General features: G+C 42.0%; 1 protein-coding gene across 4 annotated transcripts in view; it reads left to right on the top strand.

Moving 5' to 3' along the window:
* The window catches only part of PRDM15 (PR/SET domain 15), a 37,321-nt gene extending 20,763 nt beyond the window's left edge, over nt 1-16,558 (top strand). Inside the window, exons 10-25 of one of the 4 annotated variants that reach the window (XM_051770794.1) lie at nt 103-284; nt 916-1,010; nt 1,875-1,962; nt 3,417-3,584; nt 4,840-4,934; nt 6,041-6,172; nt 6,595-6,729; nt 8,793-8,956; nt 9,701-9,780; nt 10,403-10,522; nt 11,229-11,360; nt 11,858-11,941; nt 12,126-12,298; nt 13,364-13,444; nt 13,782-13,994; nt 15,016-16,558. In XM_051770794.1, coding sequence (XP_051626754.1) covers nt 103-284; nt 916-1,010; nt 1,875-1,962; nt 3,417-3,584; nt 4,840-4,934; nt 6,041-6,172; nt 6,595-6,729; nt 8,793-8,956; nt 9,701-9,780; nt 10,403-10,522; nt 11,229-11,360; nt 11,858-11,941; nt 12,126-12,298; nt 13,364-13,444; nt 13,782-13,994; nt 15,016-15,492 — 2,419 coding nt within the window. In that variant the 3' untranslated portion in view covers nt 15,493-16,558. Of the gene's footprint in view, nt 1-102; nt 285-915; nt 1,011-1,874; nt 1,963-3,416; nt 3,585-4,839; nt 4,935-6,040; nt 6,173-6,594; nt 6,730-8,792; nt 8,957-9,700; nt 9,781-10,402; nt 10,523-11,228; nt 11,361-11,857; nt 11,942-12,122; nt 12,299-13,363; nt 13,445-13,781; nt 13,995-15,015 lie in introns of all 4 variants that reach the window. The other 3 variants (XM_051770792.1, XM_051770793.1, XM_051770795.1) reach the window with 3 other exon arrangements.
* Nucleotides 16,559-25,103: the final 8,545 nt, after the last annotated feature.

The following is a 25,103-nucleotide window of genomic DNA, read 5'->3' on the forward strand; positions in this document are numbered from 1 at the left end:
CCAGGAGCTGAGCATTAACACTCCTCCAGCTTCTGCCAGCTGGTGGAACTCTCTTGCAACCTGTGGGATACCTTTCAGTCCCTGCCTTTTTCTCTGATCCAGTAGGTTTGCTCATCACCAAAACACCATGTCCCTCAAAAGAAGTTTAATTCTCTCTAGTAGACACAGGATACGGCGGAAGCTGATAAAGCAGCTTGGGGAGCACAAGCGGGTCTATCAGTGCAGTATCTGCAGTAAGATCTTCCAGAACAGCAGCAACCTCAGCAGGCACATCCGTTCTCATGGTGGGTTTGCTCTTCACCTCACTTGGGGATTCATTTTTGTCTCTTGTCGCTTCCACCTTTGAGTAAAATAGCTGGGATATTTTATATATTGGGATACGTAGCTATAAGAGAGCTATTTTTCCTTTTTTCCTTCTTTTAACTCTCTCTAGGAAACTCTTTTAGTTATGCAGACCAAAGCATGAGAAGGTAACAGCTGAAATTTGAAGCCAGAGTATTTAAAATTTGAATTGAGTACATCTTTTAAGTAAGGGCAAGGATGCACTGTTTATTCCAAAACTATTCTTGCCTTAAAGTGTATACATATATATATCACCCCCACCTTCACAGACATATGGGTAACATAGCTGTGTAAATGCCAGCTGAGTGCTTTTTAGCTTGTGATCTGCAGTTCCAGGGGTCTGTGTCCTATTCTAAGGGTTCCTTGAAAAATAATCACCGAAAAAGGGTGGGGGAGCTTAACAAAATCGTTGGAAATGGTTAAAATCCACTATTTAGATCTCCTGAATTACTGTTTTTCATCACTAGCCTGTTTGTTTGCAGTTTGCTTGTGCTTTGGTTTCCCCTGTCTTGCTTGGAGATGGTTATAATCAAGCACTGACTACTGTCCTTTTATCTTGATTGATCCCCTCAGGTGACAAACTGTTTAAATGTGAGGAATGTGCAAAGCTGTTCAGCAGGAAGGAGAGCTTGAAGCAGCACGTTTCATACAAGCACAGCAGAAACGAAGTGAGTGGAAATGACTCTGGAAATGACTCTTGGGCTCTTGCTGAGGTTGGGTGGGAAGGTACAGTGATATTCCAGGTGCCAGCTGGGCAGCTTGGGGCAGTTCCATGCGAGCAGGGATCCCATGGGAGTGAGACAAGACTGATAGGGGAGAGGTAACATCTTCTGCTTGATGAATTTGCAAAGTGTGGACGTGCTTTTGAGCACATACAAGCCCTTTCCCATATCCAAATTTCGTATAGAAAGTTGCTTCCAGGCATCAGTTACAGCAAGACAAGCTGGAGTTAGCTAGACCTGGATGCAATAGAGGTGAGATCTGACTTGAATTTATGGTACTAAATAGGACTGTTCCAATCTTGTTTGCCACCACCTGTAGTGTCCTTTAATGTGTGAGCTGTGGGCAAAGAGTGTGAACTCTGCCTGTTGGTGAGGGCCTTTTGGTGCTGCTGCCATAGGAATATTAATAACACACCTATAGTGGCACCTTATTAGTGAATATTCCCTTTTCTGCTTGGCATCAAGGTCCTTAGCTCTCAGATTGCTGCCATCTGTTCTGGAGGATGAGTCAGATCACATCTTATTTCCCAAACATTCTGTCTCTGTGTTGGACTGGGGGGTTATCAGGAAGGCTGTGACATGAACATAGTAGCTATATGGCCTTTTTTTTTTTTAATAGCTCTGATGTAGGAACATGGCAGGATGACACAGCATCAGAATTTTGCATTAGTGTGTATTTAAATGTCCTCTTGAAGGAATAAAAATTGGAAAAGATAGAAAGCTGAAAAAGTAGTTGAGATTTAGAATTTCTCTGTCAGACATGACTTGGCTTTTTCCCCAGCTTAAACTCTTCCTGTTTGCAATCCTCAGGTTGACAGTGAGTACAGGTACAAATGCACCACGTGTGAAAAGGCCTTTCGGGTAGAGAGTGCACTGGAATTCCATAACTGCAGGACAGGTGAGAATGGATAACTTCCACTTCCTCTGGCATCTCTACTGCATTTTGGGGAGATGTGCACAAATCCATCTCAGCACAGAAACTACAGAAGGGCAGTAGGAATTTAGTTTTTTATCACCATCATCACAAGAAACAAACTGTCCTGTTTCCCTCAAAAAAAAAAGGTTTTTTGATAAGAAAAGTGTAACCAATAATCTGTAGAGCAACATGTGCAGTTAGGTACTGCTTTGTTTAGTATCTCCTGCTCACCTGTCTAATACCCTCACTGGTATTTCATTTGTATGTTCACAGGTAACCTGTCACCATCTCTGTTTGATTTTCTTTCCTGAAACTAAGTTCCACCTCATTTCTCTGAAACAGAGGAACTGGAAAGGGGATCAGTACTAGTGATAGTTGTAGTTTTCTGGAATCTCAGTTTTATTCAGCTTTTTCACGTTTTATACTTGCAATAGTGTCTCTTAATGTCACTAGAACCTGTCCTTTTCTCCCACAGCCATCCCTTGTGATTACTCATATTATTTATGCTGGGTGATCCTATGCTTAAAAAATGACATCCTGGTTTACTTTTGTGGACCCACCATAACTGTCAGTCCAGAATCCCCCAGGTAACTGCCCCTTAGAGCACCATTCAAAGCAGGGTTTCTCATTTCCTTTCAGAGGCTGCAGCTTGTATAAAACCTCAGCCTCGTGCAGGATGGAAAGTAGTGCCAAGTAACCTCAGTATTCTGTTTATTCAGGGACAGCAGCTCATTTTCCCTCTGAGCTGACCAATACAAGCAGCAGTTTTTCACAGAATAGAATCACAGAATCATTAAGGCTGGAAAAGACCTCCAAGATCATCGAGTCAAACCTTTGACTGAAGAGGTCAAAGTTTTCTCTATTCTTCAGGGCATCAAATTGTAACTGCTTTGGGAATTTTGCAGCACTGACAGATTCCATCTACAGAACCATGTTTTCATGTTGCAAGAACAGTCTCAACTACTGACTACAAAACAAATTCCCCATAGGCCTATTGTCGTGTGATGGTATATTTTTGAGGTTTTATGCTTTATTCTGGAGTATTCTGTACTGGCTGGTGTCAGGAGCCAGTGCTGGCAGAAATATTCTGGTGCTTAGACACAACTGTGATGCTCTGTTGCTCTGTTTAGTGATTGTACCAACACTAAATATTCGAATCAGTTGTAACAGAATCCACTCCAAAACTTTATTTTAGTGTATGCTAGACCACAGTGGAAATATCCCATGTGAGGAAGTTAAAATGCTAGATTCCACGTTCAGATTAGCATCATATATATTTATTACCTTTGAAAAAAAATAAATTTAAAGAAACACACATGCTTTTGCATTTCCCTCCTCAACCCATGCAATGATGAACAAAAGAACTACCTGCCTCAGAAGCATACAAAGCCTCTGTCCATCTATAAAGAGCTCTGCATGGTTTCTTTTGCTTACAGATGACAAGACTTTCCAGTGTGAGATGTGTTTCAGATTCTTTTCTACAAACAGCAACCTTTCAAAACACAAGAAGAAGCATGGAGATAAGAAGTTTGCATGTGAAATCTGCAATAAGATGTTCTACAGGAGGGATATCATGCTAGACCATCAAAGAAGACACTTGGGAGGTAAGTTTACTGCAGATCAACCTAATTATTACTCTCAAACAGCAGTAAAGGTGAGAAAGTTAGGGAAATGATTGTGTGCATTAGATTCTTCTGAATAGTACCTGCCTTTTTATTTTATTGTCAGTTACCTGATCCAGAGTAGCAAGTTTCAGCAAAATGTGACATTTATTAAAAATAATAGTCATGGATCCTGCAGGGGAGTTGTCTAATTCTGTGAAAAACTTTCTAGGAGATGCACCTGCCTTTTTTTTCAGCCTCATGTGATTGAATCCGGTGCTACTAACAGTCATGTGAAAGCTGCTTGGCTTGTTAAGCAGTAGTTTAGACTAGCTGATTTTAATTATGATTTGAATTCTGTTTGAATTTTTTAAAAAAATTGTGTGGTAACTCGAAAATCTGGAAGCAGAGAATTAACTTGCCATGTACAACTGGAAGTGGCTACTATATAAATATAGTATCAATGGGATGCCATGGGATGTTATCTTTCAGACACTTGAGAATATATGAGAATGAGATTATGAGAGTTTACTGTTCAGAATCTCAAGCATCTAAGGATGTTATAGGTACTGAAAGACTGGAAAAACTTCATAGATTGCTAAATATGTATTAAAATGCCTTTGTTTGTTAAAACCAAAGGTGATTTAAAACGAACAGCCAGATTGTCTTAATTTTGTGTTTGGGGCATAGCTGATTGTCACTGGCTCTTTTTGTGATTCAGACCTTTTGTCATGAACCAGAGGAGAGCCAGAGGACAAGGGGCTGAATGGCAATGGCCAAGTGTCTCATGTTTAGCTGTCACAGAAGAGCTGGAGCCCTCTGTCCTCTTAAAAGGAGCAGGGAAAGAGGTCTGAAATCCTCACTGAGCATTAAAGCTGATGCTGAATTGTTGCCTCTCTTCTTAGAGACTCTCCCTCCTCTCCCTCTTCTTAGAGAAAATGTTTGATTGAAGTACCAAGGCCTACTAGATCTGCCTGTTTCCTGGTGTTGACAACAAATGTCTGTTTTCAGACACTTTACAGTTGGTGTAATAACCAATGAGCCATAGCACATCACTTTGGGAGACTGCTTTTATATTCTTAAGACACTGTTTTAATTTAGAAATCACCCTTTTGTTATCAATTAAATCCTGCATCGAGGGCCTCCCCAGTGTTTCACTCTTCTCCCCAGTACTCCCCTGAGAGGGCATGCAGATTGGAGTGGAAAACCATGGTTTATTTTTCTGTTTTGTTTTTTTGATGGGGACTGTTCTGTGAAGGGGTGAGGCGTGTGAAAAGAGAAGACTTTGAGCACAGCACGGAGAACATGGTTCGCTACAAGAAGGAGCCTTCGGGATGCCCCGTGTGTGGGAAGGTGGGTGTGTGTGGCCAGGTCTGCACTGTAGCTCCAAGGATACCACAGTTTAGTCCAGAGAAGAGAAGGCTGAGGGGGGATTTCATCAATACATACAGATATCTCCAAGGTGGGTGTCAGAGGATGGTGCCAGACTCTCTTCGGTGATAGGACGAGGAGCAACGGCCGTAAATTAAAACACAAGAACTTCCACTTCAACATGAGGAAGAACTTCTTTCCACTGAGGGTGGCAGAGCACTGGAACAGCCTGCCCAGGGAGGTTGTGGAGTCCAGTCAAGACACTGCTCTTTAAACAGCCGTAGCTCCATTGTATCCAAGCCCACTGTGATGGTGGGAGCTGTTAGGACAAAGAAAAGAACAAAACTAAAGTTCAGGCAAGACCTTTTTTCAGGACATGCAGCACAACGTGGAGTGTCACACATGGCCCCTGTGTGTGTCAGTGAAATCTCATGGCTTAGGTTATTTAAAGTGGAGTTTTTCTGCCAGAATGTAAACAGCTGGAGTTGACTGTGTGCATTGGGAATCATTTTCCACTAGGAATCAAAGTGAACTCATAGCATAGTAATGGCATTGTTGCATTTGGGTGTTTTAGCACTCATGATCTTAAGTTGCTGTTATCACAGAGAGTGTGGGTTTAACTAGTGATTTTATAAATGGTTAATGATTCATGGTGCAAAATGTACCTGAGCAGCTCTTATGCTGGTGTGTAGACCTCTGGATTTGATGCTTTGGATGTGTTACATATCAATCAAGGCAGATTTTGTGCATATATCTTTTTGTAGACAGGTGGAACATTCATGATTCAAAAGACACTCTAAATATTTCTAATTCTACCCTATGTAGTTCTGCTGCAGCTTTTTTGAAAGTCCATCTCTGATGAATGGCCAGTTTCAGTCAGTTCCTTGGAACTTTACCCCTGGATTTTGCCATGCCAGCAGTTTCTAAGGTAGCCTGCTGGCTGGCTAACAGGAGATCCTACATGTTTCTGGCCAGAATGAATCAAAAAGACAGTAAATATATTCTGTGCTCTTCATTGGATAAATTACAAAGAACTGCTGGACATGGTCCAAAACCCCTTCATCCCTTCCTTCCTTCTTTGCTTTTAGGTATTTTCATGTAGGAGCAACATGAACAAACACCTTCTAACACATGGAGACAAGAAGTACACTTGTGAAATCTGTGGACGTAAATTTTTCAGGGTGGATGTGTTGAGAGATCATATTCATGTCCATTTTAAGGTATTGTGTTAATATTTAATTAGAAGAGGGAGATTGTTCTGACATAACTAGGTTGTCACTGAATTGTAAGGGATTGAATTGAAGGGGAATTGTATCACTCAGTGGTTGTCATAAAGATCCTTTTATAGATGTAATGCTGTACCAGTTGAGTCTCTTTACATTAAAGTTCCCTTTATACACACAAAAAATTAATACTATTTTTTTGAATAAAAAAATTAATTAAGTTATTCATTGTGTAGTCATGGACAGAGGAACTTTGTTGACCTGGATTGAATGAAGCAGGAGGATATTTTAAATAGATAATATTACAGCAATTGTTGATGCAAGGCAGTCTGCATGGCAACAAAAGGTGAACAGGTCTTTACCTTTTGAAGAATAAGTTCAATCTGTTAAAACAAAATGTTCTTTCCCACTCTGCACAGGACATAGCCCTCATGGATGATCACCAGAGAGAAGCATTCATTGGTAAAATTGGAATCTCATCAGAGGAAAATGATGACAACTCTGATGAAAGTGCAGATTCTGAGCCTCACAAGTATAGCTGCAAAAGGTGCCAGGTAGCTTTAAATACTTTCAAATTAACTTGTTTTGGGATGGGGATGGGAGAGTGGCGATGTCTGTAAATCATTCAGAATTTTAAATAACATTATGGGTTTTCAAAGAGAAGGCCAGTCCAGAAGGTCTGCAGTGCTTGTTACCTCTAATCTGTGAAGTGATGTTATTCCATAAGACTTTAGGTGGTGTTCTGTAAGGTGAATGCTAAACACTTACAAAGAGAAATACAGATATATTCACTTACCCGTGGAAGGAAACAAGCAAAACCGGAGGAAGAATCACTAAAGGAACATTCAAATCAATAAGGGACATTCAGATCTTATACCACCTTTTGATTATGTGCCAACTAAAATCATTACAGCATTTCTGAATGATACAGTCCACAAATTGATTTTGCTGAGATCAGGTGGTCCTCTGGTGGATATCCAGTTTGGAGGATTAATCCTGCTGCTTATGTTCAGCGTGGCTGCTTATTCTTGGGCTGCTCTGTGACTAACAGGATGGTGTTGGGAGTACTGCTGGAATGTAGTTTACTCAGTAAATTGGGCAAACTGACATAGGTACAGGGGAGTTTTGGTGGTTAAGCCACTGACTTGACCCCTGGAAATCAGAGTTTATTTCACAGTGCCCACTTAATTTTGGTGAAAGTTCTTACCTTATCTTCATTTTATAACCTGGAGATGATAATCCTTGAGTTTTCTGTTCTTATCTGTGAACTGGTATAAAGTGAAAACTGATTTGAAGCTTATGCCAGTAAACATCAGAAGGTGTGGTATCACAGCAGTTAATCACATGGCTGCTTTCAGTGTGCTAATTTTCCTGTCTGACACTTCATGGGTACATAAACTACATGAAATTGTGTGCTCCCAAATGAGGGCAATTGGGCCATTTAGATCAGAAGGCTCTTTTTGGAAGCTGGGGTGTTTTTAGTACTTTTGCAGGTGTTTGTGAAATAAAGAGTTGTGTAAGGGAGCAGCTGTGGAAAGTGAGATTTGCTGTGAGGAGATGGGGAGGCTCTTCTGGGAAACTGAACAGCCAAAGGGAGAACAACATACAAATGAGTCCTGGTGAAATCCCTCTTCTGAGCTCTTCAAAATCTCTCTGTGTTTTCTCTCATCCCAAAGTACACCTTCACCAAGCTGTGCAGTGTTGTCAGAAATACCCTGACTAATTCCAAAGTTGGAGCAAAAGATCATGTCATTATGGCACTTTGCCCTGATGTTCTGGAGCATGTCTGCACATGCTGGATCATTTTGGATATGCAGGGTTACTTAGCCCAGGGAGCTCAGTAGTGGAGCTGCTGTCTGGCACAGCTTTAGCACTTCCAGGAGCTGAGCTGGAGTCACTGCCCTGCAAGTGCCCTGCCTAGAAATTCCAACTCTTCTGAAGCCAGTGCCAAAGCTGACTGTGCAGGCTAGAGCTTGCCATGCCCTTAGAGCCCAGCAGACATTTCTTCTTCCACCTGTGGTACCCTCACTTTGACAGCTGCTGGAGGTTAAACTTGACTCTCTTCAAGGCTGTTCCTCAGTGCACGAATAATTTGGGGTCCTCTTCTTGTGCAGTCTAAGAAGTGGAGACACCATCTCAAGCAGGTTTTCCAAACAAACTGATGTCCTGTAGCAGCGTCCTTGTAATGGCCAAAGGAGTTCAGGCCTAAATCCAGCTTTCACAGGTTTTTCATGTAGTGATACACAGGGTATTGAAGTGATACACAGGATATTTAAGTGATACACAGGGTATTGAAGTGATACACAGGGTATTGAAGTGATACACAGGGTATTGAAGTGGTACACAGGATATTTAAGTGATACACAGGATATTGAAGTGATACACAGGATATTTAAGTGATACACAGGGTATTGAAGTGATACACAGGGTATTGAAGTGATACACAGGGTACTGAAGTGATACACAGGGTATTTAAGTGATACACAGGGTATTGAAGTGATACACAGGGTATTCACATCAACTCGCGCCACCTCGAGATCCTGGCAATGCACTCCCAGCTCGTTGCTGTGCCTGAGGACTTTTTCCCCCTTTCATTCACTATTGGTTCACTCCCCAGCTGACTTTTGGCAGAGGGAAGGAGTACCTGAAGCACATCATGGACGTGCACAAGGAGAAGGGCTACGGCTGCAGCATCTGCAACCGGCGCTTCGCCCTGAAGGCGACGTACCACGCGCACATGGTCATCCACCGGGAGAACCTGCCTGACCCCAAGGTGCAGAAGTAAGACATGTGGCACTGATAAGAGGAACCATCTTCTTGGAGTGACAGTGGCTCTGCCCCCTGGTGCTTTTAGAGAACCAGTGACAAGGACCCGAGGGAATGGCCTGAAGTTGTGTCAGGGGAGGGTCAGGTTGGATCTCAGGGAAAGGTTCTTCCCCCAGAGGGTGGTTGGGCGCTGAACAGGCTCCCCAGGGCAGTGGGCACAGCACCAAGGCTGCCAGAGCTCCAGGAGGGTTTGGATGATCCTCTGGGGCACATGGTGTGACTCTGGGGATGCTCCTGTGCAGGGCTGAGGGTTGGACTCGATGATCCTTGTGGGTCCCTTCCAGCTCAGCATATCCTGTGATTCTGTGTAATTGGGCTGTACTAAAATATCTGAAACAGTATAATGGGTGTTAAAATGTTTATTAAAGGTAAATGTTTATTGAGGTAAATATCACTGATGATTGACTTCACACAGATGATTAGTCAACAGCCTCAGAGCTTGGGCTTTGCAAATTATAAATCAATGATTTTAATAAATTTTTTTTTTTGAAACTCTTTTTGAGTGAATAGCAATGCCAGGCTGCTCCAAGCTTGCAGTCAACTTACAGGTTTCTTAAGGTTCATTTTAAAAAAATTAAGCTTCAAGGAACTTTTATAATAATTAGTATTAGCAAATGAACTACAATTATTGACAGAGATGCCTGAAAATCACTTCTGTCTCAAGAAAAGAATCGCAGTTTTTGGTCTCTTTGGTTTCAGATACATCCACCCATGTGAAATCTGTGGAAGGATTTTTAACAGTATAGGAAATCTGGAAAGACATAAGCTTATACATACAGGTAAAAATGTTGTGTTTCTTTATAATTATCAATACAAAAAAGAAATTTCTATTGTCAGTGCCTGCCTTTTGTTTGTGTTTTTTTTTTTTTTTTTTGGCTGGAGGAAAAAAGTTATGGGTTCTTACTGTAAGATACAATCAGATAAATGTAATATTTTTGCTTTTAGGGTAGACTGGTTTTCTAAAGCAGGTAATATTAATGAAATTTGATCTGGGCACACAATCCAAATTCCTAGATAATATGATGTTGCAGGATTCACCTAATTCTGTGTTCTGTACTTCCCCAGATTCTTATCCATGCCACCTTCTTGCCATTACACAGGCTGAAAACTGCTACTGCAAAATCATTTTCAACAACTCATTACTATTTCATGCTACTCAGTATTTTCCTACCTCAGGCTTTACCTCTTTTTTTTTACAAATCTCACATGAAAAAACAGCTTTCCTCTCTCTCCAAAGTCTGCTAATTTAGTTTGGGCTACAATATGCATGAAAGGTGTGGTTGACAGCACAGGGGGGCTGTTGCCCTCTTTAAGTCACCACTTTAGTCAATTTTTAGGAGATGCACATTTTTCATTAACATTTTTTTTTTGTTTATGTTGTCTTTTAAATTTATTTTTAAGGTGTAAAAAGTCATGCTTGTGAGCAATGTGGCAAATCATTTGCTAGGAAAGACATGTTAAAAGAACATATGCGAGTCCATGATAATATCCGAGAATACTTGTGTGCAGAGTGTGGCAAAGGTATGTCTGATGCCTTGTTTTCCATTAATTGTGATACTGAATAGCAGGTGAATATCTGAATTAAGACTTCTTCCACTCTTAGAGTATTTGGGAAGATCTGGGAGTGCTGTAAATCCTGCATTTTTGAGAGGTAGTAACTGTATGAATCAGGAGCCTTAGGGTTACATAAACTGCCCCCAATTTTATAGTTTTGTTTTATGACCTGTAAGAAAACACTGATTTTTATAACATGCCTGACTAGGTTCTAATGCATTTGCAGCACAAAAGTGAATGCAAGTTGATTTTTTTTTTTTAATTCTATGCTTGTTTTCGGGCTTAAGAAATAGAATAATTTCTCTCTGTAAGAGCCTTAAATGTCAAAGTTGCTTTGACTTTTTTAATTGTTTGTGTTACAACTTGGACAAATCTGAACTGGTGTTTTAGTGGCAGGTAGTAGTAAGTCTGGCACCTCTGATGATGCTTTGTCTTTGCTTGTCCCTGCTGTTTTGCTTCTTCCTCAGTGGTTACTCAGATGTTTTCCAGAGCTTTTTCCTGGAATTAAAATAATAATGATAATGTGCATTGCTACATAAACAATTAAAAATATGCAGTTGTGGACTCGTGGCAAATATAAGCTTAGAGCTCTTGGGTAACAACATGATCATCCTGAGTTCTCTGAAGGTTGGAGCAGTGGAGTAACTGTCTTGCTGCACCTTTTGTCTCACAGGAATGAAGACAAAACATGCACTTCGTCACCACATGAAACTTCACAAAGGGATTAAGGAATATGAGTGCAAGGAATGCCACCGAAAATTTGCACAGAAGGTCAATATGCTGAAGCATTACAAAAGACACACAGGTGAGGGCTCTAAAAGTGGCACTTAATCGGTTAAATGCTTCCCAGTAGAGAACTCTTACCTAGAACAGACAGAGAGTATGAGGAAAACTAATAAAATACGTATTTTCTGCCTTTTGAAAAGTGAGATTTTGTCCTCTTCGCAGCTGAGATCACCTGTTCTACAACTGGAGAGATACAGCTTAGTTGGTTTCAAGCTTTGTTTTTTTTTTTGAAAGTGGTTGTTTTGGTCTAAGATAGGTCCAGAGCGTTGGCTTTGTTTTAAATTAGTCTTCAGGTTCTCATTTCCCAACATTTTACCTCCCACATCGGTTTCCCTTGGATTTATTTTCTGCCGGATATGGTGCCACGGCTTAGATGAAAGTAGGTGGTGAAGCTGGGCTTCTTCTGCTGGTTTGACTGTGGGTTTTATGTTTTTTTAATGTTAGTAATGTGAGACTCTGGATTGTCCCAGATGCCTTAGGCTCCTTTGACAGATGCTAAATGTGCTCTTCCTGCAGGAATCAAAGATTTCATGTGTGAGCTCTGTGGGAAGACGTTTAGTGAGAGAAACACAATGGAGACTCACAAGCTGATTCATACAGGTAAACCCTCTAAAAAACAGTATCCAGCAACACCTTAATTCTGTTCCTAGGCTTGCTTTAGTCTTGCCAGTCTTGGAACTGGTGTTGCATATCCTGTTACCAGACACAAAAAATAGTTCCTCTTGTTGAGGTGTTGACAATACGATACTCATCTGTTGGGTTTCCTTCCATCTGCCACCAGTAGGAAAACAGTGGACATGTTCAGTGTGTGATAAGAAGTATGTCACTGATTACATGCTACAGAAGCACATCCAGCTCACTCATGATAAGGTGGAAGCCCAGAGCTGCCAACTGTGTGGGACAAAGGTTTCTACCAGAGCCTCCATGAGTCGGCACATGAGGCGTAAACATCCAGAAGTGAGTTAGTTTGGACTGTGGGGTGGTTTGGTTTGGGGGTTTATTTTTTTTTAGGAAAGTTTATGACCTTCAGCGACTTGAATTACTTTTTTTCCCTTTCTGTTTTTCCCTGCTTTTTTGGAGCCAGTTTTAGGCAGTGTCTGTGAAACATGCAGTTAACTGAATCAGCCATTTAACTGCGTTACACGTTTTAGTAGTAAACAGATCTGATTGCCAGTCCCTAAAAATGAAGTTCTTCTGCATATTGAAACCCCTTTTCTTTCTCTGCCTCAGCTTAAATGTGTGTTTTTTCATGTTTTGTCTTCATCAATTAGTGAGTGTAATGGATTCTTTTTTCCCCATTGTGTTCCCTGTGTTCAGAAGTGATCTGAAAGAAGAGGTGAATAGAGAGGTGGTGGTGGTGGCATCTGCTGATGATACAAAATTATTCTCAGCATTAAAGATGAATGCTGACTGGAGAGAATCTGGATTAGAGGGATGTTTTGTCTGACCCCAACGGGGTTTTTTCTATGTTCTGATTTTCTGAATAGCTGCTGTGTTTCTCCTCAGCATTCCTTGTTTAGGTTTGACTGAGGCTTGTCCGTTCCCTTTGAGACTTTTTTTTTTGACTACCAGTTTATCATTATTGTTGCTTTGCTGTTTTATCATGATGACTGTGAAGGAAGTCAACAAAGTGCTCTATTTATTGATTTGGGTATTAATAATGCTCTATTCTTTGATGAGCTGTAGAGATTCAGCTTAAAATAAAGAAGTAGGACACAATATTTTTTTTCAAACACATTGTTTTCTATATAATTCATCACTTCCCAGTGGGTTGTGTTCTGTCTAGAATGTGAAAATAAACATATTCTACTGTTGGTGTCTTTAAACTTTGCTGGTTTTCAGTGAGACTCAGAAGACTTTATGCCAAAAGGTTATTCAGAAAAAAGCCATGGTTAACTCCTTCATATTAAATGATACATGTAAAATGTTAGATTACATCATTTTGGCTTTGTGACAGGATTTATTAGGGAGATGCTGTATTGTTTGACTGCAGCTCACCAGCTGATACCTCTTTGTCTACAGATCCTTTCAGTGAGGATTGATGATTTAGAGCAGCTGCCAGAGACAACTACCATTGATGCCTCTTCGATTGGGATTGTTCAGGTAAGTTCCAGGCCCACTGGAGGGTGAGGTGGGGACATTTTTGGTACATAACATAGCTGAGCACAGGCTGTGGGTGAGGAATGTGCTTTTTCAGAGCCAGCCCCAGGGTAACATGTCCAAGCAGCTGCAGGTTCTTGATCTGTTTGGTTGTGTAACGAGGGTGGTGGTAAAACAGAAATAATTACAGGGTGAGGTCTCATTCCCCAAAATCAGGTTTTTCTAAGGTTTATTTCTTCGCTTGAGAACTGACAGTAAAACAGCTTCAGGTGATAGGCTCTCACTTGGAACTTCATTAAGAAAAGGACTTGATGTTTTGTTTGGAATTGTGTTGCTCCAGCCGGAATTAGCCTTGGAACAGAGCGAATTACCAGAAGGGAAGCAGCACATAAAAGCTCCTAAACGTGGCCAGAAACGAAAACAAAAGTCGGGTGAGGAGGAGGAAGCTCAAGTGCCTGAGGACCCTGCCTTCAGTGAATACACAGAGAAGGAAGGTGAATTCACAGGGAATGTTGGAGATGAGACTAATTCAGCTGTACAGAGCATCCAGCAGGTGAGCTCCAGGAGCAGGGGGCTGAGTTGCAGGCATTGCTTAGAGGGATAACCCTTTGGTTTTGGCTAATTGCAAACCCAAAAGCGTGATTGGAACATCTGGAGCTGATTTGATAAACAGTGGTAATACAAAGATGGATAGAGACGTTAAAAAAACAAGGAGTTGGACCAGTAAGCTCCTTATGTTTGTTTTCATTTCCTTTGGTGTTACCATCTCCTTGTTTGCCAGGTACCACTAGCTGGCTGATTAAAAAATGAGATTAAAAGCAGGAAACTTAATGTGGCTGGTTGTTTTGAATGTTGCCTATCCCCCTCTCCCATTACCATCGTACTGCTATATGTGGAAGTTGTTATATTCCAAGTTTTCTGCACGTGGAAGTTGTTATATTCCAAGTTTTCTATGTTCCCCTCTGCGTGTGACCTCTTCTGCTGGCAGTAGCAACATGTGAGCCCATCAGGTGGTCTTCCTTGATGATATTTGATAGTCAGGTGCAAGGTCTAAGGTTGTGTCACAGTTTGAGACCCTCAAAAATCCAATTTCTAAGTTCAAGCCCCTCTCCCACGATTTGCTTCAGTGTGAGAGGGTTTTCAGGCAAAACACAACTACTCAGCATTGGGGGAAGGGGAAAATACTTACAAGGTTTATTTACATACATATATATATATATATATAGGTAACAACTTAACTGTTTTTTTTTTTACAATGAAATAATATATTTACATTAGATTAAATTTCTCTTTTTCTTCAACAAGAGTCCAGGAAGAAAAAAGTCCTTTTGTCACTTTTCAGGTCACAGTTCCTTCAAATTAGTTTCTGTGGTATTAGTTACTGTCCTTTATTTTTAAGGCAGCAGATTCGAGTATTGCAGTCAGAATCTTTCTGTTCTTACTTTGTGAAAATCCCAATCCCTCGAGCCCGAGCCTTCGGGGGACTTCCTTAGAGACTTTCACTCCTCTCTTGTGCTGCTGCATTTTGGAACTCCCTTCAGATGGGTTGAGGTCACCTTTGTGTTTCCCCTCAGGTGGTGGTGACCCTCGGCGACCCCAACGTCACGGCCCCTTCCAGCTCTGTGGGGCTCACAAACATCACCGTCACCCCCATCACAACAGCAGCTGGGACCCAGTTCACAAACCTCCAGCCAGTGGCCGTGGGCCACCTGACTGCCCCGGAGCGCCAGCTGCAGCTGGACAACTCCATCCTCACCGTCACCTTCGACACCGTCAGCGGCTCCGCGATGCTGCACAACCGCCAGAACGACGTTCAGATCCAGCCCCAGCCAGAGGCGACCAACCCCCAGTCCGTGGCCCATTTTATAAACCTGACCACCCTGGTGAACTCCATTGCTCCTCTGGGGAACCAGATTTCGGAACAGCACCCCCTGACCTGGAGGTCAGTGCCTCAGACTGATGTCCTGCAGCCCCAGGCGCCGGCGACGCAACAGCAGCCGGGGCAGCAGCCGGTTCAGACAGAGCAGCAGCAGCAGATGTACAGCTACTAATTTATAACTTTGGGAAGTTTTGAAATGGACTGTACTCAGAGACAAAAAAAAAAACAAAAAAACACAAAACATTGGAAAATTTCTAATAGGATTGTTTGCTGGATACCAAACAGAGACGGGAAAATGTTTATACAGTGAGGTGTGAGGGAAAATTGGCATAGCACCCTGCAGCACCCTGATCTGAGATTCTCGTGCTGTCTCTAGACCTTGCACTGTCTTAACAGAACAAAAAAGGAAAAAAAAATCTCACCACAAATTCAGCATCCCCTTGCACTTGTGCAGTAAGATTGAGATTTGACAGGTGTCAAATCATCATACACCTTAACCAAAGCAGGGAAATCCTAAATGTTACGGCACTTGTGATGTACAAAACCCTTTCAGCCATACCATGTCACTTCTCTGCAGTCTGGAAGTGAAATGTGAAGACCTTGTTCACAGTGAGTGGAATGTACTTGTGGTCAGCTGGTAGAGACTGAGACGTGAAGACACAAATGGGCAAAACAATAATTGTCTTTGTTTCTTGTTTTCTTTAGGTCTTGTATCTTAACAACACTGGTAAACTAGGTGGAATTTGGGGCTTTGGGGTGGGCATGAGTGTGGTGTGGAAGAAAATATACCAATTTTACAAAGTATTTCCATTTTAGTCATGGGAAAAACCCTGTACCCATCACACAGTGTTAGTGCTACTTGAATCAGATAGCTGGTCTGATGCTAAAGCAACTTTTAGGGTCTTCTAGTCAAGTTTGAATCAAACCAATTACAAACTGGAAAAAAAAAAAAAAAAGAATGTGATACAGTTTTATGTAATTTTTCAAACCTGCTCTTTCAATCTTGCTTTTAGCTAATAGACCTGAAGAGCAATCAGTCCCCTTTGATCAAGTTCAGGATGTGAATTTTTTTCAATTCGACTTATTTCATCGTGTAATAAACATTTGAGAAAGCATTCTTTTTATATATATATACATACACATATATATATATATAGCCTTTGTACTTTACTGTGTGTTCCTGGTGAATATTTGTGTGAAAAACATTGTTGCCAATACGATTCATTGATTTTTTTTCATCCCCATGTTGCCTTTTCTCACGGAAATAACGTATGGATTCTATTCCTTCTGTTTCCAGAAGTATTTCCAAAATCCATGGCCACACACAGGGTTGTGTGACAAGGAAAAGGGAATGTCTGAAGCATTTTCTGTGTGCTGCCACATGGAGTCAGTGTGCCCCAGTGTATAACGGGCAAGGTTTGCATGACTGTTGGGGATACAAATAGTGGGTTGGGTCAAGGGCATCCTTGCTGACACTTCACTCTCATTCCATCCTCCATACATTGATGTGCAGTCTGGACTTTTGCATGTCAAGAAGATAGTACTGTTCCCACAGGAAAAAAAAAGAAAAAAGAGCTGATAGCAAAAAGGAATAAACTAAAAAAAATATATATATATATAATATATAAAATATGTTGCTGCCTGGAATCCTGAAAGGCAAATCTGTCCTTCCAGCTGAAGAACAAGGTCCTTTGGGGCATCAGACTGAGCCACAGAACCTTGCTGGGGATTCTTGCTGAGGATAAAGCAGCTGCTGTGTTTGACAGATGGATTGATGGTTGTAAAAATCCTGTCTGTGCCTATCATAGTTATGAAAATGTTCCATGTATTAGCAAAAATACAAATAGGAATGACTTCAGCTTTGAAAGTCTCTATTAACATGGAGTACTTGACCCCTAAAGGATGCCTTATGATCTCTGCAACAAATTCTTCCAAAGTATAAATGTCTGGATATTAAAACTAACCTCCAGTGTTTTTTTGGTGCCATAGCAGTGTCCAGAGCCTTGCTATGCCAGGCCCTGTGTAAAGCTGCAGGACATGTGTAAGAAAGGGGTTTCTGGTGACAGATTTTGTGTGTCAGAGGAGCAGAACTACTTTTCTGTAAATGTCAAAAAGTCTACAAAATGTCTGCATGGGGGAGACCTGTATTTGATGGGACAAGGATACATATCAGAAAGAGAAAATACCTTTTAGTGGTGTGGGAAAGAGAATTTTTCATTCCCTACCCTGTTCTGTCTTCCTCAGATACTTTTCACACAATATCACAAGATGCTGTAATGTTTTAGACTCCCAATATCCCAAGAAGTAGACTTCTTGGATTATTTCACCACTGGCTTGAGCTAATTAAGTTTATCCTCAGCTGTCTTGTCCACAGATGCTTCCCTTTCACACTAAACCTGGTGGGCAAGAGGAAGCCAGGTTTTATTTACAAAATATGCTGTTTATGTACTTGAAACTTCTTTTTTTTCCCCTGTGTTTGGTGCCTAATTGGTAAAGGCATGTTATCTTTTGGCAGGGTACTTTGGAGAGAGTGGGGAAAAAAGGGAAGGCAGGCAAATGGAGAGGTCCTAGATCGAGCTGTTGTGGTAAATAAAAGATGGCTAACATCTAAAAAGATACATATATATATATTTATGTACACACAGATGGAGGGTTACAGTGCTGCATATAGAATTTCTACAACAAAGTTTTGTTTAGACATACGTAAATGGTGATTAAGGTTTTAGCTGGGAAAAAAAAGAGGGGTTTTGCCTTAGCAGAATCCATCTGCTCCATGTTAATACTATGACAGTAACACTGATGCTGCACTGAATCAACCTGCATCATTTTAACACATCATTTCCTGTTTGGTAAGAATTGCACATGGAGGTAATGGACCACTAGAGACCTCTCTGGCCTTACAAAGCCTCTTTACCCTGATGTGGTCCATTGTACTCTTCTGTACTTTTGTGGGGCCTGGCCTGCCACCCACACTACCTGGCCTTCGTGTTCCCACCCAGGCAGGTGGGATCTTGCTTTTCTGACAGGGATTGATTCCAGCTGATTTTAGAAGGAATGATCACACAGTGAGTGCTTGCATGTTGGTGGGCACTTAGAAATATCCCTCATTAGTCTCTCAGTATCCTCAAAATCATGGAATTGGAAGGCACCTCAAAAGATGATCTGGTCCAGCCTTTTTTGGGGAGAGGGAGCTTGGATGAGGTTACAGATTCATGGAATCATCATTATCCAGCACCCTGTCCAATTGCATCTTTACAATCTCCAGTGACAGGGACTCCACCACATCCCTGGGGAGGTTGTTCCAGTGGATGGTTGTTCTTACTTAGAAATTAAATAATATTTTACTTCAGGAAGAAACAATATAAGCACTGGAAGGGCTTTGGCTGTGTCAGGCAATAGAAAGTTCTCTGCAAGCTGATCCTCCCAGAGCACTCCTTTGAGACAGGAGAGTGACTTTTCCTGCAACCCTTGCTATGGTACCTCATCATCTCTCAGCATGACTTTATTATTACTACTGTTATTGGCATCCCTACGAGAACACAACTGTGTCTTGGGTGTGCTGCACCACGAAAACATTTCAAAAAACCAAATTCTTGTGTTTGCTTTTGTTTCAAATTATTTTGTTTGGAGAGGTTGGAAATTGCTGCCTTTTCAGACAGAGAGCTTACCCTGGACAAGCAAGTGACTCTTGTCCAGCTGCTCTCCCAGCCCAGCGTTTTTCAGGTGGATACCAAAGTTGTACCGATGCTGTTTTCAAACTGCACAAGAGACAAAAGCTCCGTTAAGGGATGTGCAATCCAAATTTCCTTTGCCCATTTTTTACCTGCCTCTTCAGCTGTAGGACCTGAAGGTTATTTGTTTTCAGCCACCGGTGTTGGGAGATTTTTGCATAACAACTGTTCAGTCGAAAACTGGAATTACTTGGAGCCAAAGGAGTGATGTTGTGTAGTGTTCTGTGTATTGTCATTGTTTACTGCTGAGACTGTTTAATTGAATGCTGTCTGTGGCACACAGGCTCTGAAGTAAAAGAGCATCAAGGTACAGAACCCTTTCTCTACCAGTGTTATTCTTTCCTGTTCCTTCATTAAGGTATCGAACATTTTTTTCTCCAAATCTGAAGAAATGTGATTTTCTTCAAATCACAGAGATTTGTATCAAAAGCAATGAGCTCAGTCATTATCTCACAGAACTTTATGGATCCCACAGTATTCTAAAATATTGATTCTAAAATATTGATTCTATAGCTTGTTACTGGGTAATAAGAGAAAGCAGAGGAGATTGAGCCTTCCTTGGCTGTGCTATGTGGTGAGTTCTCTCAGGAAAAACAACTGTATAAAATGCTAATATGCTCTCTAAAAGTAATTTATTTTTTTTTAGCTGTGTCACTATGAAAAGTGAGTCTTTTTGCACAAACCTACCAGTCAGTCTCCTGTCAGTCTAACCAGCTACATTTCTGTACCATTTTATTGTTTCAGACATTGTCTGAAAGTTAACAGCCAGGAAACACTTGGATTTATTTCAAGAACTGAGTTTCCTGCCAGTTTGTCAGAGTGATTTGCTGGTGTTGTGCATGCATAAAGATGTCTCAGTTTCTCATCTTGAAAACTAGGAATGGAATAAATACCATACATCCAAATGACAGTTATATGCAAACTATAGGTGCTACATGCAAATGCATGGGGTGAATAGCTTTGTTAGCATTGCTTTGGGAATTATTCAGCAATGAGATGTCCTTGGTGCTATTTAAAGTAATAGTAATAATGTCACTCCTCCTAATTCCTTTTGGCCCGACATTTATTATTGATGTGGGTGTACCTGTTGGGAAGTCTTTAAAACCTTGTATTTTTGGCTGCCTTTTCATGGTGGCTGTGATCTGGTGTAAAGGGAGAAGGAAAAACATGGGAGGAGGTACTGCTCATCCACACCACGAGGCACAGTAAAGCTCTGCTTGAAAAGTGTTTTTTGGAGATGGGTTGCTGAGGTTTGTGTTCATATAGGAGTTTTTGCCCTATAGCACACCTGAAGTGTCATGGTGGCAGCAGGATAAAGGAAAAAAAGTATTTCTGTCATGTTTTTTGTCAACTCAGAGTGATTTTCTTCGGTGCTGAGATGCTGCTGTGCTGTTTGCACTGTGCATGGCAAGAAGCTGTTAAAATGTCTTGATGAAAAATGTTGGAACACTGTAAAAAGCCACAGGTACTTCACCATACAGTACCAGCATGATTGGAAAATATGTTTCTTGCCCTAAAATGCTTTGAGAAAGCTCTTCTGGATTTATTTTCCCTCCTGGGTGCTGACAGGCTGTTCTGGATGTGTGCTGCTGCTGGGTCAGTTCAGACAGGATTCAGCATATGCAGCCCCTGCAATGGAATCACAGAATGGTTTGGGTTGGAAGGGACCTTAAAGATCTTCCAGTCCCACCCCCTGCCATGGGCAGGGACACCTTCCACTGGCCCAAGTTGCTCTGAGCCCCATCCAACCTGGCCTTGGACACTTCAAGGGATCCAGGGGCAGCCACAGCTTCTCTGGGCAACCTGTGCCAGGGCCTCCCCACCCTCACAGTGAAGAATTTTTTCCTAATATCCAATTTAACCCTACTCTCTTTCAGTTTGAAGCCATCCCCCCTTGTCCTGTCACTACATATGAAGTGAAAGGGGCGATGAGGGTGAGACTTGTCTGGGGGACTTCAGTGTCACCCCCAGAGTCAGGATTTCATCATCATTTGCAGTGAAATGCTCTTGTCTTTCTGCCTTATCCATGAGCAGTGTTGACCAGTCACAGTGCCTGGTTAGTTGCTAACATTTCAGAAAAGCTCATTATTGGGTGCAATGGCTGCAGAGCAGCTGATATCAAAAGCAACTAAAAATACCAACTTTGGGGATTTATTTCAACTAAAGCTAAGTTTTTCAGTTTTTTCTGTCAGTTGAGTGCTTTCCTGTACTGTTCTGTTTGCTTGCAGATTTTGATTTTAAGAAACTTTCGATGTGTCCTGGAAGTGTAGTAAAAAAGGCTAAAAAAAAAAAAAGTGTAACAGTGGCAGAATGAGGAGTTAACATTAGGAGAAACTAATGGTGCTCATTTTCTACAGATTTCCACCCTTTTCCTGCCCACCTGAGCCTTAGGTTCTTGCCGTGGTGGTATCCCAGGGAAGGAGGCTGCACATGCTCTGGCTCGTTTGCCAGAATTCCTCGCGTAGGGATTGACAAGCTGGGTGTTGTTACTGAGAGCAGACACCAGCAAAGCTCTGCCAGCCTTCCCCTCGAGCCATGTGCTCATTCCAGCATCTCCTCCCAGCTCAGCTGGCTGTGTTCTCAGAGCTCAGTAACCTTGGTGTCTCCAGGACTCGGATCTTTCACGTTTAGTGAACGTAAAATCACGGGGTCATTTAGGCTGGAAAAGGCCTTCAAGATCATCGAGTCCAACCTGTGACTGAAAACCACCTTGTCACTGAGTGCCACGGTCCATTCGTTTCTTGAACACCTCCAGGGAAGGTGACTCCACCTGGGCAGCCCATTCCAATGCCTGACAACCCTTTCCATGAAGAAATTCTCCCTGATGACCAGTGTGAATCTCCCCTGGTGCAGCTTGAAGTCATTTCCTCTTGTCCTGTTGCTGCTTATCATAGAATCATAGAATGGTTTGGGTTGGAAGTGGCTTTAAAGATCATCCAGTTCCAACCCCCTGCCATGGGCAGGGACACCTTCCACTAGCCCAGGTTGCTCCAAGCCCCATCCAACCTGGCCTTGGACACTTCCAGGGATGGGGCTTCCACAGCTTCTCTGGGCAACCTGTTCCAGGGCCTCACCACCCTCACAGTAAAGCCTTTCTTCCTAATATCCAGTCTAAACCTCCTCTCATTCAGTTTGAACTCATTCCCCCCTGTTCCTGATGAACAGTCCCTCTCTGGCTTCCCTGTAGGCCCCTCAGTCACTGGAAGGGGCTGTGAGGTCTCCACACAACCTTCTCTTCTCCAGGCCCCAACTCACTCAGCATCAAGAAGTGGATTCAAAAGTGTGGATAAAGAGGGACCTGAGAGGCAACAAAGAACACTGGAAGCATAGCTAAGAAACATGAGAGAACACGTGCTCAGCCTGCTGTGCTGAGCTGTGTGATGAGCTGTGGTGGCTGCAGGGCTGTGAACTAATTAGTGATTATTGCACTCAGGCACCTTTTTTCTAGCAGAATCCACGTCCTGTTACTTGTGTGAGGGGAAAGTGTCACTGTGTGTTCAGTTTACCATAAATTAAACCCCAAGGTTTGAATTCACACGCTCGGCGTGTTATGTGCAGCAACGTGCAGAAACCAAGGAGTGAGGTGATCAGTGATAAGGAAGAAGGCCCACATTTCACTGCTTTTGGAAGAGCAGAAGTGAGGTTGTAGGCAGTGTTTTCTCAAGAGTGACTGTCCTTTCTCATGCACAGAACAGACCTACATGATACCAGGCACACCAGTGTTGTCAAGGGGATGACACTGGAATAAAGGGTTGCTTTACAATCAAAAAACCCCCCCTAAAAAAATCAAATCAGCTCGTTAAAGGAAAGGGCGAGGAAGTTCTAACCCTTCCTGTGCCAAGGAGAGGTAGGTAAAAAAAGAATGGCTCTCAATCTGCTATGCTGGCTGGTAGGTTAAAAAAAATAATAAATTAACTGCATGCTCATGCTCCTTTTCCCTTCTCTCCACACCCATGCCCATGTTAAGACCTTAGTCTGAGCTTTCAAAGGAATGAATACCTTTGTCTGACAGACATACAGATGGCACTTACACCCAAGGGCCCTAGTTCAGGTATAAAATTCCAGGTTGGTATATTGCAAATATGGATACATAGGTTAGGGGTATTTGGGCAGGAGCAGGTTGGTTTTGGGGCTGTGTGTGTCTTTAAAAGTAAAGAGTAGTTGCTTTATTGCCCTCCTGTGGAGTCTATGCTGATGCAAACAGAAGGTTTTTGCTGAAGAGACTGGAACCAGTGACAAAGCACCATTTTAAAGACACAAAAAAGAAGAGCTTAGATTGCATAATCAAAGAGAAAAATGAGAAACTTTGTCCTGAAGGCAAATGCACCTACTTCTCATTCACTCTCCTCCCTTTTTCACTACTTTTTTTCCCATGAAATACATGCAAATCCCAACATGCACTAAGTTTTCCTCCAGGCACGATACACTTGTGTGGTTATTCAGGTAAGAAGTGGGTTGAATAGAGATATGAGGTGCTCCCTGCTGAAGGATCTTGGAAAAGAGTGCTCTATTTACTGCTGTTGTTTTAAAGCCATCTGCTCACCCCTGAAAGCATTTGTAGTTAGTACAGGGATATCTGTCATTCTAATTATACAAAATACACATTTCCTTCTTAATTTACTTCGTCTTCTCACAGCACAGCCAGGATTTCTGACTCTACCTACTGGCAAAAAATGTCTAGAAATTAAGTGTAAGCATTTTATCAAAATGAAGAGCGGCTTAAGAAGTAATTCAAGTAGAGCAAGAACTTGCTGTTATCAATTAATGCTCACAAGAAATCACAAATTCTGGTCACACAGGACACTTACCAGTTTGGGAGGAGTAAATGAATGTGTGTGGTCTGTGCTTGGCTACAAATCCCTCCAGGTCTCCACTGTCAGCTCTACACTCTCACTTTTAAAGGTGTTTTGTGTGAAGGATGTTGAAAATGGTCGGTTTAGACAATATTAAAAATGGAAGGATTAGAGGGTGAGTGCACAGCTGGGGTGTAGAGACAAGGAAAGGGGGATCTGGGTGGTTTGGCTGGGATGAAGAGATAAGAAAAGGGCATGTGGGTGCTTCAGGTGGGATGCAGAGACAAGGAAAGGGGATGTGGGTGGTTCAGGTGGGATTTAGAGACGAGGTGGGGCTGTGCTGTTATGGACAGGAAGATTTCAAGGTCACTCCCAGTTTTCCCTCTGGTGGTTTTTGCCTCTCAGTTTGCTCGTTGGGATATTATGGATGCTGGCGTTGGTCAATTAGAATAATTATAACTTGAAATATTTTGTTCCAGTAGGATTAATGCCACGGCTGGAATAACTTTAATAAAGTTCCCTGACCATGGATTATTTAATGTGCAGCATAAACACTACTCTTCTCGCCTTTCCTTCTGTCTTTAGGGATGCCAGTGTTTCCTGCCCCAGGTCAGTGAGCTGGAGCACTGGTGAAAGGAAAAGGTTGGTTGTAGCAGTTTATATTAAACTGTTACCATGTGGGAAGAATCCCCTCTTGGAACACAAGACCATCAGTTCTCTCAGAAGCTTTACAGTAGGAAAAGTATTTCCTACCTTCTCTGGTAGAGAAATACTTCCAGATCAGTACTTTTAGCAGCTGGAAGTACAAAGATGCTGCCAGTCATGTTGATGGTGTCAGTGCTTAACACCATGGAGCTGGCACAGCGATTCCTGCCCATTTTCCCACTTTCACACATGTTTTTTTTTAACCTGGCATTATGTCAGTGCCCAACTTTTTTAATCAATAGAATCAGCACCAGGGAAGACAGAGTCAGGCTTTTACGCTGATGCTTTAGGCTATTGGACAGAGTTTGTCTTCCAGATTTTTATGGGCTGATGAGAAAAGGAAGAAGCTCCTCCCAGCTGCTTGTTGCCATCCTCCTTCCCAAGTCTGCTGCTGACTGAGCTCCATCAGCTGATCTGCTTGGAGGCTCTTTAAACTCTTAAAACTAATCCAAGAGTGCTGGGAATAAAGTGAGTTAGGGAGTGGTTCTCTCAGCAGCTGAACTGGCAGATCTTGGAAGCTGGTAACACAGGGAAGAGCAGGGAGGTGGAAAACC

This window comes from Manacus candei, unplaced genomic scaffold (assembly GCF_025592945.1).
Source record: "Manacus candei isolate 608988 ecotype Guabito, Panama unplaced genomic scaffold, ASM2559294v1 h1tg000126l, whole genome shotgun sequence".
Classification (NCBI taxonomy): domain Eukaryota; kingdom Metazoa; phylum Chordata; class Aves; order Passeriformes; family Pipridae; genus Manacus; species Manacus candei.